The sequence below is a fragment of the Erythrolamprus reginae genome, chromosome 2 (genome assembly GCF_031021105.1).
Source record: "Erythrolamprus reginae isolate rEryReg1 chromosome 2, rEryReg1.hap1, whole genome shotgun sequence".
NCBI classification, from domain to species: Eukaryota; Metazoa; Chordata; class Lepidosauria; order Squamata; family Dipsadidae; genus Erythrolamprus; species Erythrolamprus reginae.
Genome location: NC_091951.1, coordinates 33,686,219 through 33,699,219, shown reverse-complemented (window position 1 = coordinate 33,699,219; position 13,001 = coordinate 33,686,219). Strand labels below are relative to the sequence as shown.

Genomic DNA, 13,001 nt, shown 5'->3' with positions numbered 1-13,001 from the left:
TAATGAAATGTGATCTCCGTTATATTAACTGTGTGGTTTTAGATTGCAGTGAGAAATTAGGATTTGAGTAAAAGTTCTGCATTTGGCCTATACTCCGTGTCAAGTTTCTTTGGCATTTTGAAACACTTTTTTTTAATCTTCTTCATGCTGAAATTGCTTATCAACCTCACAGGAAAGGACACCAAACTTTGATTAAAAGGATATTTTAGGCATGGCGATTTAGCTCTTGAGAATCGGGGAGCTATTCCTTATTTTGCCCATTCTATAGATGATTTTATATTTTGTGAGCTGCCCTGAGTCCATAGTTCCCTCTAAGCTGAGCAGTGAGCAATCGCTCACTTAAAAATCATCATCAACTCAGAGTTTTCCAATCCTGCCCAGAAGCCAAGAGGGAAAGAGTGAGAGGGAAGGAGAGAGAGAGGAAGAGAGGAAGAGAGAGAAATAGATAGAAAAAAGAGAGGAAGGAAAAGAGAAAGAAAAAGAATGGGAGTAAGGAAGAGAGAAAGAAAATCAAAATCTAGTTTGAAATTAGCTCAACTATTTAAGTGGCATTTTGATATTGATAGAGTTGCCCTATTATGAGCTCACTGTTATAAACACACAGTACAGTATTGTATTTTGAAATTCTCTGAGGCAAAACAGGGTGGGTTTTTTATTTGTTTATTTGTTTGTTTCTTTGTTTATTATTTCTGTGCCGCCCAGTCCCAAAGGAACTGCCGCTCAGACACTATACTTTTCTAGGAACACTGCCTGAGTCTACAGAAAATGGTGGCATAGAAATCTAAATAATAATAAATAAATTAATTAATTAATTTTATTGCTATAAGCAAAAAGTCATGAGGGAGGGAAGGATGAGGGGCGTCCTTGGGGCTTCCTGAGCTAGATTGTTTTCTTACAAATGTTTCATTTACCCAAACTAGGCAACATTATCAGTGCTAGTAAAACACGGATATTGCTTTAAATTTATATTCTAGTAGATTGTCTTGTCTGTCAGGGTTCCAAGTAACATCCCCAACAAAAAATAACTCTGAGGCTTGGGGTTTCCTCAAAGTTCCATTTTATTAGAGATGCCATATAAAGCCCTTCATTGCACCGGGCCAGATTATCTCAGGGACCACCTTCTGCTGCACGAATCCCAGCGACCAGTTAGGTCCCACAGAGTGGGCTTTCTCCGGGTCCCGTCAACTAAACAATGTCGTTTGGCGGGACCCAGGGGAAGAGCCTTCTCTGTGGCGGCCCCGGCCCTCTGGAACCAACTCCCCCCAGAGATTAGAATTGCCCCCACCCTCCTCGCCTTTCGTAAGCTTCTTAAAACCCACCTTTGCCATCAGGCATGGGGGAACTGAGATATTCTTTCCCCCTAGGCCTTTACAATTTATGCATGGTATGTTTGTATGTATGTTTGGTTTTATAATAAGGATTTTTAGTTGTTTTATTATTGGATTGTTATATGCTGCTTTTTTATCACTGTTGTCAGCCGCCCCGAGTCTACGGAGAGGGGCGGCATACAAATCAAATCAAATCAAATCAAATCAAATCAAATAAATAAGTAAGCAAACAAATAAATAAAAAACAAACAAACAAAACCCGAATCTGAAAGCTTACATGGTTTATCCACCCAAAAGGAAGTCCAAGTCCCTGCCCCCAGAATCCACACGTCCATCACATGGTCCAATCAATGCACTGTCCCAACTGGAGATGCTTCCCAGTCACACCCCTCCAGGTGCAGGCCAGAGTGGCCTTGACTCTTGGAGAAAGGAATGTTATTTTGACTTCATATCTCCCCAGCTTCTTACAATCCCCACTCCCAGTTTCCCACAGCACTAAATGTGGCATGCCTGAAGATCCAAGGCCCAAAAAAATGGTTTCCGGGCCTGACACTGTCAGTGTTGATGGGAGTGGTCTTAAAGGTTCTTTGGCTGGGCTATTTATTATTCACTTGTTTCTCAGCTCCTTAATTGGGGTATTGTGTAATTTTTATTGTTGGTTTGATGTAAATCTTGGAGTTAATCTATGTGCACCTGGGTGTTAATAGTTGGTGGGGAGATGTTTTAGTCTTTTTCTTCCTTCTCTATTTCTCTCTCTTTTTGGTCTTTTTGTTCCCCAAAACACTTCCCATCAACAAGAGGGAGGGAGGAGGGAGAAAGAGAGAGAGAAAGAGAAAGAGAAAGAGAAAGAGAAAGAGAAAGAGAGAGATGATATACAGAGAGAGAGAGAGAGATGAGATGATAGATAGATAGATAGGTAGGTAGGTAGGTAGGTAGGTAGGTAGGTAGGTAGATAGATAGATAGATAGATAGATAGATAGATAGATAGATAGATAGATAGATAGATAGATAGATAGATAGATAGATAGATAGATATAGACAGACAGACAGACAGACAGACAGACAGACAGACAGACAGACAGACAGACAGACAGACAGACAGACAGACAGACAGACAAACCATGGGAGTTTCTGCCAAGTTGGCAGATGAAGGTTGGTCAATGTGATGGACATGTGGGTGTGGGGGACAAGGGCTTGAACTTTCGACTAGATGGAGAACCCCCTGGGACTTTAGATTCAGGTTTCTCCCAAATGTGCCAACGTGGCTCTGCTAATAAATTGGAACTTTGAGGAATACTTTGCCTGAGACTCTGATTTAGTTTTGGATGCTATTTGGAACCCTGACAGTTAGATCTTCTTCCTCCACCTTCCTTATCCTCCTTCTTCCTCTTCCTTCCTCCTCCTCTCGTCTTCTTCTTTTTCTTCCTCCACCTTTTTCCCCCTCCTTTTTCTTAAAAAAAAAAAATAGAGCCGACACAATTTGGCAGAGCCGAACACCAAATTTTGTTGGCAGAGCTGACACAATTTGATGTAGTGGTTAAACCCCGAATTATAATCCAACCAGGGGTGGGCTACTGCCCGGACGGGGTGGAACATAGTGGAGTAGCACCCAATTTGCACTGAAAAATGTTGAAAGAAAATGCAGGACGTCCTGCATAAGCCACGGCCACAGTGTGTTAGTAAAAATTTTGGTAGCCCATCACTGAGTCTTAAGGTATATGGATTGATGTATACATGGAAACTGTGGAGAAAAAATAAAAATGAAATCGTATTTACTTATTTTCATGGTGTCGTCTCCTACATCATATCACAGTATTGAGCCATGGTGGCACAATGGTTAGAATGCAATAATATTGCTTGGCTAACTCTGCTGACTGCCAGCAGTTTGGTAGTTCGATCTTGACCGTCTCAAGGTTGACTCAGTCTTACATCCTGAGTACAGGTAATGGGAGTACAGGTAATTCTCAGCTTAGCCCACAATCAATCCCATAATTTCTGCCACTAAGCAAGAGAGCTGTTAAGTGATTTTTGCCCCCATCTTACAACTTTGTCTGCCACAGTTGTAAAAGCGAATTGCTGCAGGGTGTTTTTAGAATGGAATGGAATGGAATGGAATGGAATGGAGTGGAGTGGAGTGGAATGGAATTCTTTTATTGGCCAAGTATCATTGGACACACAAGGAATTTGTCATTAATGCATATGCTCTCAGTGTACCTAAAAGAAATACCTTACTCCGCCAGACTTGAAATTCTTGGTTTAGACAACTTACAACTCTGTCGTCTCCGTTCCAATTTAATTATAGTTCATAAAATCATATACCAAAATGTCCTACCTGTTAACGACCACTTCACCTTCAACCGCAACAGCACATGAGCACGAAATCGATTTAAACTAAATGTTAACCTCTCCAAACTTGACTGCAAAAAATACAACTTCAGCAACAGAGTAATCAACGCCTGGAATGCACTATCTGATTCTGTACTTTCTACTCCTAATCCCAAAACCTTTAACCTTAGACTATCTACAATTGACCTCTCCCCCTTTCTAAGAGGTCTGTAAGGGGCGTGCATAAGCGCACCACTGTGCCTACCGTCCCTGTCCTATTGTCTTCTTTTGTTACTTTTTATCATTACTTATCTAATGTTTTCTTTGTACAAATTACCACCCTATAATTGTTTGACAAAATAAATAAATAAAAAATAAAATAAAAATATACATTTGTCAAGAATCATGAGGTACAACACTTAATCATTGTCAGTAGTAATACAGTTGGCTTCCCCCGTTGACTTGTCCTGTCAGAAAGTCATGACAGGTCATCACATGATCTTGGGACACCTCAACTGTCATAAATATGAACCAGTTTCCAAGCGGGTGAATTTTGATCACACGACCATGGTGATGTTGCAATGGTCATAGGTGTGAAAAGCGAACATAAGTCACTTTTGATTAGTCGTAATTTAGAGCCTTGGTGGTGCAGTGGTTAGAGTGCAGTACTGCAAACTACCTCTGCTGATCACCGGCTGCCAGCAGTTTGGCAGATCGAATCTCAGTAGGCTCAATGTTGATTTGGCCTTCCATCCTTCTGAGGTCAGTAAAATGAAGACCCAGATTGTTGGGGGTGATATGCTGATTCTCTGTAAACCGCTTAGAGAGCACTGTGAAGGGGGATATAAGTCTAAATGCTATTGCTATTTCAAAGGTCACCCAAGGAACTAAGTCAAGGGCTACCTGTTATCCTGCCACAGTGAGGCCTTAGGCTCCCTTTCCCGTAGTTAAAACTATTATTATTATTATTATTATTATTATTATTATTATTATTATTATTATTATTATTATTTAAATTTGTATGCCGCCCCTCTCCGGAGACTGGGAGCGGCTTACAACAACAATACATAGCACAAATCTAATGGTTAAAAAAGAACAGTTTAAAACCCTTATTATAAAAACAGTCATGCATCCCAAACAAACCATACCTAAAATGAAACGGCCCGAGGGAATCAATTTCCCCATGCCTGATGGCAGAGATGGGTTTTTAGGAGTTTGCGAAAGGCAAGGAGGGTGGGCGCAGTTCTGATCTCCAGAGGGAGTTGGTTCCAGAGGGTTGGGGCCACCACAGAGAAGGCTCTTCCCCTGGGCCCCGCCAGACGGCATTGTTTTGTCGACGGGACCTGGAGAAGACCAACTCTGTGGGACCTAATCGGTCGCTGGGATTCGTGCGGCAGAAGGCGGTCCCGGAGATATTCTGGTCCGATGCCATGAAAACTATCCCAACCCACTTTAAAAGGAGTGAAACTCAAAACAGCTGAAAACACATCAATTGGTCATCATGTTTTGGCAAAAGCTCCACGTGACTTTTGAGCTGTGTGGGGGTGAGCAATGAACTCTGGCCTTAAAACGTCCGATGCAGTTCTCCCTACCTCGAAGTAGTGGCTTAGAATGAGCCAATGCATATTTCCACACAGTAATAACTTGAGATGCTTCAAATCTGCTAAGATATCTGCTAAGCTTGGCAGCTGTTTGGGGACGTTGGTGTCCCCCCTTACCCCTTCCTCAACCCCAGCCTTGCCTGGAGTTTTCACCTGCTCCCTCTGCACAAAGGGTGGGCCTGTCATTTCCAGCCCCTCCTCGTACACACACACACACAATTCTCTGCAGCAGGAGGCTTCCCGAAACATTAAGCCTTCTTCTAGCCATGCAACGGGTGCGCGGCAGCGAACTGTGGTTTCTCTGAGAAGAAAAAAGGAAGTGGCCACTTCATATACATATATATATATCTGCATGCTTGTGAACCGTGCTGCTGTCTGTACGAAAAGGGCGCTTGAGTAGGGGGACCCGGAGCGGAGTGGCAGTTGCTGAGCAGAGCCGTGTGTCGGAATCCGAAGGAACCGCTTGGAAGTCAAGGCGAAGGCGCGAGCAAACAAGCCGATGAATCCACAAGGTACTAGCTCCTTTGGGATCGTGTGTGTCTTTAGGGAAGCAACACGGAGCCTCTTGCAACTTGGAGTTGAGAAAGAGAGTAGCGTTGGGATATTAGTAAGAACAAGAGAACCAAAGGGACCCAAAAGGGAGAAAAAGGAAGGGAGTGGAAGGCAACAAATGTCCAGGTGAAAAGAGAATTTGGATAGGTGTTCCAAAGTAGGACCAACAACAATTTAATTGGATCAAATTGTTTTATTCTGTATTCTATGTTTGTTGTGAGTTGTCCCGAGTCCACGGAGAGGGGCAGCATACAAATCCAATTAATAAAATCAAATAAAAATAAAACAGACGACGTTGGGATATGAAAGGAAGCTAACAGGAGACCCCCAAAGGCTTCTAGGTAAGGAGAGCTCCCAGATGGCCTGTAGAACTTTAGTTGAGCAAGGGCTGGAGTTTTTATCAACACCTTGATCTGATGAACGGATTTTTATTTATTTATTTATTTTTGCAACCCCAGAGACTAAAACCTATGAAGAACGGTTGCAAGAGATTTGTAATTAGGGAAAGACACGATAGCAGTAATTCCAGTATTTGAGTAGTAACTCCAGTGTTCTTCCACAAAGAAGAGGGAGTCAGCTTATTTTTCCAAAGCCCCTGAAGGCAGAACAAGAAGCAATGGATGGAAACTAAGCAAGGAAAAAAGCAACCAGGCATTAAAGAGAAGCATCCACTGAGGACCATCCACTGGTAGAACAGCTTTGCCTTCATTGAAACATAGAAGATGGACGGCAGAAAAAGACCCCATGGTCCATCTAGTCTGCCCTTATACTATTTCCTGTATTTTATCTTAGGATGGATAGATGGTTTATCCCAGGCATGTTTAAATTCAGTGACTGTGGATTTACCAACCACGTCTTCTGGAAGTTTGTTCCAAGCATCTACTACTCTTTCAGTAAAATAATATTTTCTCACGTTGCTTCTGATCTTTTCCCCAACTAACCTCAGATTGTGCCGTCTTCAGAAGTTGTTGGTGTTCCATCACTAGAGGTGTTTAAGAAGAGACTGGATAGCCATTTATCAAACATGGGCTAGGACAGTGATGGCGAACCTTTTTTGGTTCACATGTGTGTGTGGATGTGCTAGCATGCGTGCACATACTCACACCCCTTCTCTCCCTCCTCACGCATGTCCGCGCATTCAGAAAACGCACTTCCAGTTTGCCCATTGTGCTGTTTTTTGTACTCCAGAGTTTCAAGGAAGCTTTTCTGAATCCTCCAGTGCAAAAACCAGCACAACGGCAAACCGGAAGTACATTTTTCTGAACTTCCGGTTTGTCCACTGGGTGACATTTTGCCTCCAGGGCTTCAAGGAAGCTTCCTTGAAGCATCCAGAGGACAAAACGGCCTTTCCCAAGGCCGAAAATCAGCTGGCCAGTGCTTGCATGCACGCTGGAGCTGAAATCTAGCAAAGTCTCGCGTGCCCCCAATATGCCACTTGTAGCACGTGTGCTGTAGGTTTATTTATTTATTCAATTTTTATGCTGCCCTTCTCCTTAGACTCAGGGCGGCTTACAACATGTTAGCAATAGCACTTTTGTAACAGAGCTAGGCTATTGCATCCATAATCCGGGTCCTCATTTTACCCACCTCGGAAGGATGGAAGGCTGAGTCAACCTTGAGCCGGTGACGAGATTTGAACCGCTGACCTTCAGATCTACAAGTCTACAAGTCAGCTTCAGTGGCCTGCAGTACAGCACTCTATCTGTTGCGCCACCCCGGCTCTTTGCCATCATGGGGCTAGGGTCTCCTGCTTGAGCAGGGGATTGGACTAGCTTCTAGGTTTATTCTGAATCTTTAAATCTTTGCTGGAAACTCAGCTGATAAGCCGACAATGACATCCTGTTAGAACAAGCTACAAGTTAGAACAAGTCTCCCTGACCGAGGCACGACAAGTATCCCAGTTTCAAAAGCAGGAAACAAGAGGGGTCTGCAGGATGTGGTCAAAAAGGTCAACATGTCAGGCGACAAGAGCTTCTCAATGGCACCGCTGCAGCTGTCAACTTGACTTCTTTGAGTAGTCTTAATTGTAAAGATGGTAAGGAAACCTTACAATCCGGGGGTTTGAGTGTTCCAGCATTACCTGTGGCGTGGCAGGTCAGCAAATACATTCTACCAAAAGAAGATGGTGTGGTCAAGGACAAGAAAGAAATTTAATTTGGCACACATTACCGGTAGCTTATTTTTGAGATTTCATTCTTTCCTTGATAGAGTTGCTCTTTAATTATGTGTTGAATCAGGTCCCACAGAAAGTACAAAATTATCAGGTTCAGCAGTTTGCAAAGAAGGACACTCCATTACTTTCAGTAGCTCTGTGTAGATTGTGGGGGTGAGGTTCTGTAATTTCTGTCTCTGCCTTAACGCAAAATAGAATCGACAGATAGAATAGACCGACAGACCGACAGACAGGTATAGATAGATAGATAGAAAATTCTTTATTGGCCAAGTGTGATTGGAAACCAGCTACATAGAGCGCTGGTGAGACCACATTTGGAATACTGTGTTCAGTTCTGGAGACCTCACCTACAAAAAGATATTGACAAAATTGAACGGGTCCAAAGACGGGCTACAAGAATGGTGGAAGGTCTAAAGCATAAAACGTATCAGGAAAGACTTAATGAACTCAATCTGTATAGTCTGGAGGACAGAAGGAAAAGGGGGGACATGATCAAAACATTTAAATATGTCAAAGGGTTAAATAAGGTTCAGGAGGGAAGTGTTTTGAATAGGAAAGTGAACGCAAGAACAAGGGGACACAATCTGAAGTTAGTTGGGGGAAAGATCAAAAACAACATGAGAAAATATTATTTTACTGAAAGAGTAAATCCTTGGAACAAATTTCCAGCAGACGTGGTTGATAAATCCACAGTAACTGAATTCAAACATGCCTGGGATAAACATATATCCATTGTAAGATAAAATACAGAAAATAGTATAAGGGCAGACTAGATGGACCATGAGATCTTTTTCTGCCGTCAGTCTTCTATGTTTCTATGTTTCTATAAACACAAGGAATTTGTCTTGGTGCATATGCTCTCAGTGAACATAAAGGAAAATATAGATTTGTCAAGAATCATGAGGTAAAAATCATGAGGTATTTCTGATTCTCTAGCTTTTGCCTTCTCTCTTTTATTGTTTGTATGGGGTGGATGGCCAAGACATCACCCTAAAGAGGTCGTGTTTTCTCCAAGTTTCCTCCTGAAGGCTCAAGGTTTCCTTTGAACGTATCACCAAGTGTTAGTGGGGCCGTTGCTGAAAACGAATATTCTACCCAGTGGTGTCGATAACGGTTCTGTGGGCGTGGCTTTGGGGGACATGGTGTGGCTTGGTGGGCGTGGCAGGGGAGGGTTACTGCAAAATCCCCATTTCCTCCTAATGAACTGGTACTTGTGAGGCAGAGAATAGAAGGGGCGGGGCCAGTCAGAAGTGGTATATTCTAGTTCTCTGAACTACTTAAAATTTCTGCTACTCGTTCTACTGGTCAGAATCTGCTGAAATCCACATTAAAGTCCAGGATGTTCTGAAATAGGTTTGATACAGGGAAAAGGAAGAAAAATAACAGCAGTAGTCCTGCTGGTGTCACCAACATCCAGAGGTCAAACTTGAGTTTAAATATTTGAATAATCCAATGGTCAGCATTTATGAACACATTCGAGTTATGAAACATAAAAGTCAGCACTTTCATGATTTTCTCAGAATAGCAAGAAGAAGTCTATGCAGAGAAGCTCATTGGAGTGGAGTGGAGTGGAGTGAAGGAGGGAGGGAAGGGAGGAAGGAGGGTGTGAGGGAGGGAGGGAGGGAGGAGGGAGGGAGAAAGGGAGAAAGGGAGAAAGGGAGGAAGGGAGGAAGGAAGGAGGGAAGGAGGGAGGGAGGAAGGAAGGAAGGTGTGAGGGAGGGAGGCATGAGGGAGGGAGGGAGGGAGGGAGAGAGGAAGGAAGGAAGGAAGGGACTTTTCTTATTTGGTTTTCCACCATGTCAGCTCAAAGAAAGAGACTGTTAGGCATACAGGTTGTAGCCCAAATTTATCTTGCTAAGCAAGGACAGTCGTTTAGTGAGCTTTGCACCATTTTACGACCTTTCTTGTCAGAGTTGATAAACAAAACACTGAAGGTGTTCAGTTAGTAACACGGACGTTAAGCGAACCTGGCTTCCCCCATTGACTCTGCTTGACAGAAGATGGCATTGCAGTCGTCATCACTATGAAACCAGTTGTCAAAAAACTAAGGATTTGTAGGTTTCGGAAAAAAATGGATGCTGTAACCATCTTGTGAAAAAGTTATAAGTCACTTTTTTCCAACTTTTGAACGGTCACTAAACAAATAGTTGTAAGTCAGGGAGTACCTGTAGCAGGTTGCTTATCTCTGCCATTAAGGATCACCAATTGATTTAAAGCTACGCCTAAATGGATCTAGGATGGTGATGGCGAAACCTTTTTGGCTTGGATGCCCAAAGGGTGCGCATGCCCGCTAAATATGCCCGTGTGTGCCCATACCCATAATGCAATGTTCTCCCCGCATGCATGCGCATAACCCCCCATGTTGCCTCCTGTGCATGCACACAACCCCTCCATGCTGCCCCCCCCATGCATATGCACAGGCCCCACTGAGGCCTCTGGACTTATAGGCCCGTTGGGCCATTTTTCTCTGTACCCAGGCTTCAGGAAATCCCCCTGAAGCCTGGGGCGAGCGTAAACAGCCAAGAAGAAGGCAGAAAATCAGCTGTCCATGCGTGCATGCACACTGGAGCTGACATAGGGCAATGCCTTGTGTTCCCTCAGATAATAATAATTTAATTAATAATAATAATTTATTAGATTTGTATGCCGCCCCTCTCCGAGGACTCGGGGCGGCTCACAACAACATAAACAGTGTACAGTAGTACCTCTAGATACGAGTTTAATTCGTTCCAGAAGGGAGCTTGTATGTCAAACAACTCGTATCTGGAACAAATGGCTTTAGACTTTGTTTTTCCCCTCCGAGATAACCAGAAGCAAGGATTCTTGCGCCACCTAGTGGACACTCGGCTCGTATCCCGAATTTGAGCTCGGGTCTTGAAAAGAAATTTCTCTCCCCTCGTGGCTCGTATCTTGGTATACTCGCATGTGGAGCAGCTCGTATCTAGAGGTACTACTGTACAAAACAACATAACCAGTGTACAAATCCAATTTTAAAATGCAATTTAAAATCCAAATTTAAAATGCAATTTTAAAACCCTTATAATAAAATAAAATAATCACACAACCAATCAAACCAAACACTAGCCTTGACAATTGGGGTGTGTGTTAGTTTCCCCATCCCTGGCGATAAAGATGAGTTTTTAAGATGTGACTCCCCATGCCATCTGTGGCACGCATGCCATAGTTTCGCCACCACTGGTATAGGAGAATTCGCCACAGCCCACTCGCCACGGCCAACTCACAGGGGTCAACTTGCCACAACCAACTTGCCACAATCATTTGCCGTGGGACAGCACACCCATGGCCAGTTCGCTGTGCAATTTCACAATTGCAATTTTGCTGAATCTGCAAAATTCAGACGCTTGGCCACTGGTTCATATTTATGATGGTCGCAGTGTCCCAGGGTCCTGTGACCCCCTTTTGCTAAGTCAATGGGGAAAGACAGATTCACTTTACAACCATGTTACCAGAGGTGGGAAGCAGGCAGGACAGGGAGGAATGCAGTTCCACCGGCGGAAATGAGGATGCGTGTGCAGCTCCAGCTGATCGGCGGCTGTCACTTCCTGGATCACTGGTCAGGCTTTTTTTTCCCCTGCTGCTGCTGCTGCTGCGTCTGTGCTCCTTGCTTTTTTCCTCTTTCCTCCTTCCTGGCCTCAGATGAGCTTCCCCCTCTCCTGCCCGGTTCCCCCCCCAACCTCACGCAGCCACCTCCCACCTGAGGTGCAAGCAGACAGCATGGGTGGAAGCAGCGCAGGCAGCATTTATGCTTCTGGCAGCACCGTTCACCTAGCTACCCAGCCTGAGGTGGTGGGGGGCAACCCAAGAAGGAGAGCACGGGAAACGCAAAGCAGATTGTCACCCCAGCGAGCGACACTGGTAAGGTTGTAAGTCGAGGACTTAACAGTTCACTTGAACAATGATGATCATTCAAGTCACTCCCACCTGATCACATGGCCGGCAAGTCACTCCTGCCCAGTCACATGACCATTAAGCTACACCCACAAAATAAGCCACACCCACTGTGTGGCAGTAAAAGTTTTGACTGCCCATTACTGCATATTACTAACTGAAGAACTGATTCACTTAACAACTGGGCCAGAGGTGGGTTTCAGCAGGTTCTGACCAGTTCTGGAAAACCAGTAGCGGAAATTTTGAGTAGTTCGGAGAACTGGCAAATACCATCTCTGACTGGGCCTGCACTCATCTATTCTTTGCCTCCCCAGTCCCAGCTGATTGGGAGGAAATGGAGATTTTACAGTATCCTTCCCCTGCCATGCCCACCAAGCCATGCGCGGCAAGCCACGCCCCCTCAAAGCCATGCCACGCCCCCAAAGCCATGGCCACAGAACCAGTAGTAAAAAAAATTTGAGTGCCACCACTGAACTGAGGCAAGAAATGTCGCAAAATGTGACAAAACTTATTGAACAAATGTCTCACTTAATGGCAAAAAAAATCGGGGCTCAATTTTGGTCGTAAGTCGAGGACGACCTGTGGCTGTTTTCAGCTTTTCCTCTTTGTTGTTAGGGGTGAGGCAGTGGGGAGGATCGAGAGAGGGGGGGAAAAATGCTTAGTCAGAATATTTGGTTTAGTTCCTCTTTGATTGCCCAAGATCTACAAGTAAACCAAAACCCAAGGAGAGGAACATCTCAGCCCGTTTTTCATCAAGAAACTGCCACTAAAAGGGGAACTGTAAATACCAGATAAGGCCCAGAGGAACATGTGGGAAGGAAGGCCTAGACGTGTGGACAACTTTATATGGCTGTTAATGTTTTCTCCTTCCCTCAGGAGGAAAGGCCTACGGGGCGTTGAAGGTTCAGCAGGAGGAATTGTTAGATTCCCTCAACAAGGTAAGACTCAAGTTATGTTTATAGCACTCACTATCCACCAATCATTTTTCAACAGTTTCTCAACCCTGACCATTTTAATATGTGTGGACTTCAACTCCCAGAATTCCCCAGCTGGCTGGGGAATTCTGGGAGTTGAAGTCCACACATATTAAAAGTTGCCAAGGTTCACCCAAAG

The 13,001-nt window shown here is 44.1% G+C and overlaps 1 protein-coding gene across 2 annotated transcripts in view; it reads left to right on the top strand.

Moving 5' to 3' along the window:
* Window positions 1-13,001, top strand: part of AIF1 (allograft inflammatory factor 1) — a 59,455-nt gene that overhangs the window by 28,858 nt on the left and 17,596 nt on the right. The window contains exons 1-2 of one of the 2 annotated variants that reach the window (XM_070737665.1): window positions 5,509-5,766; window positions 12,765-12,826. In XM_070737665.1, coding sequence (XP_070593766.1) covers window positions 5,754-5,766; window positions 12,765-12,826 — 75 coding nt within the window. In that variant the 5' untranslated portion in view covers window positions 5,509-5,753. Of the gene's footprint in view, window positions 1-5,508; window positions 5,767-12,764; window positions 12,827-13,001 lie in introns of those variants that run through there. The other variant, XM_070737663.1, reaches the window with a different exon arrangement.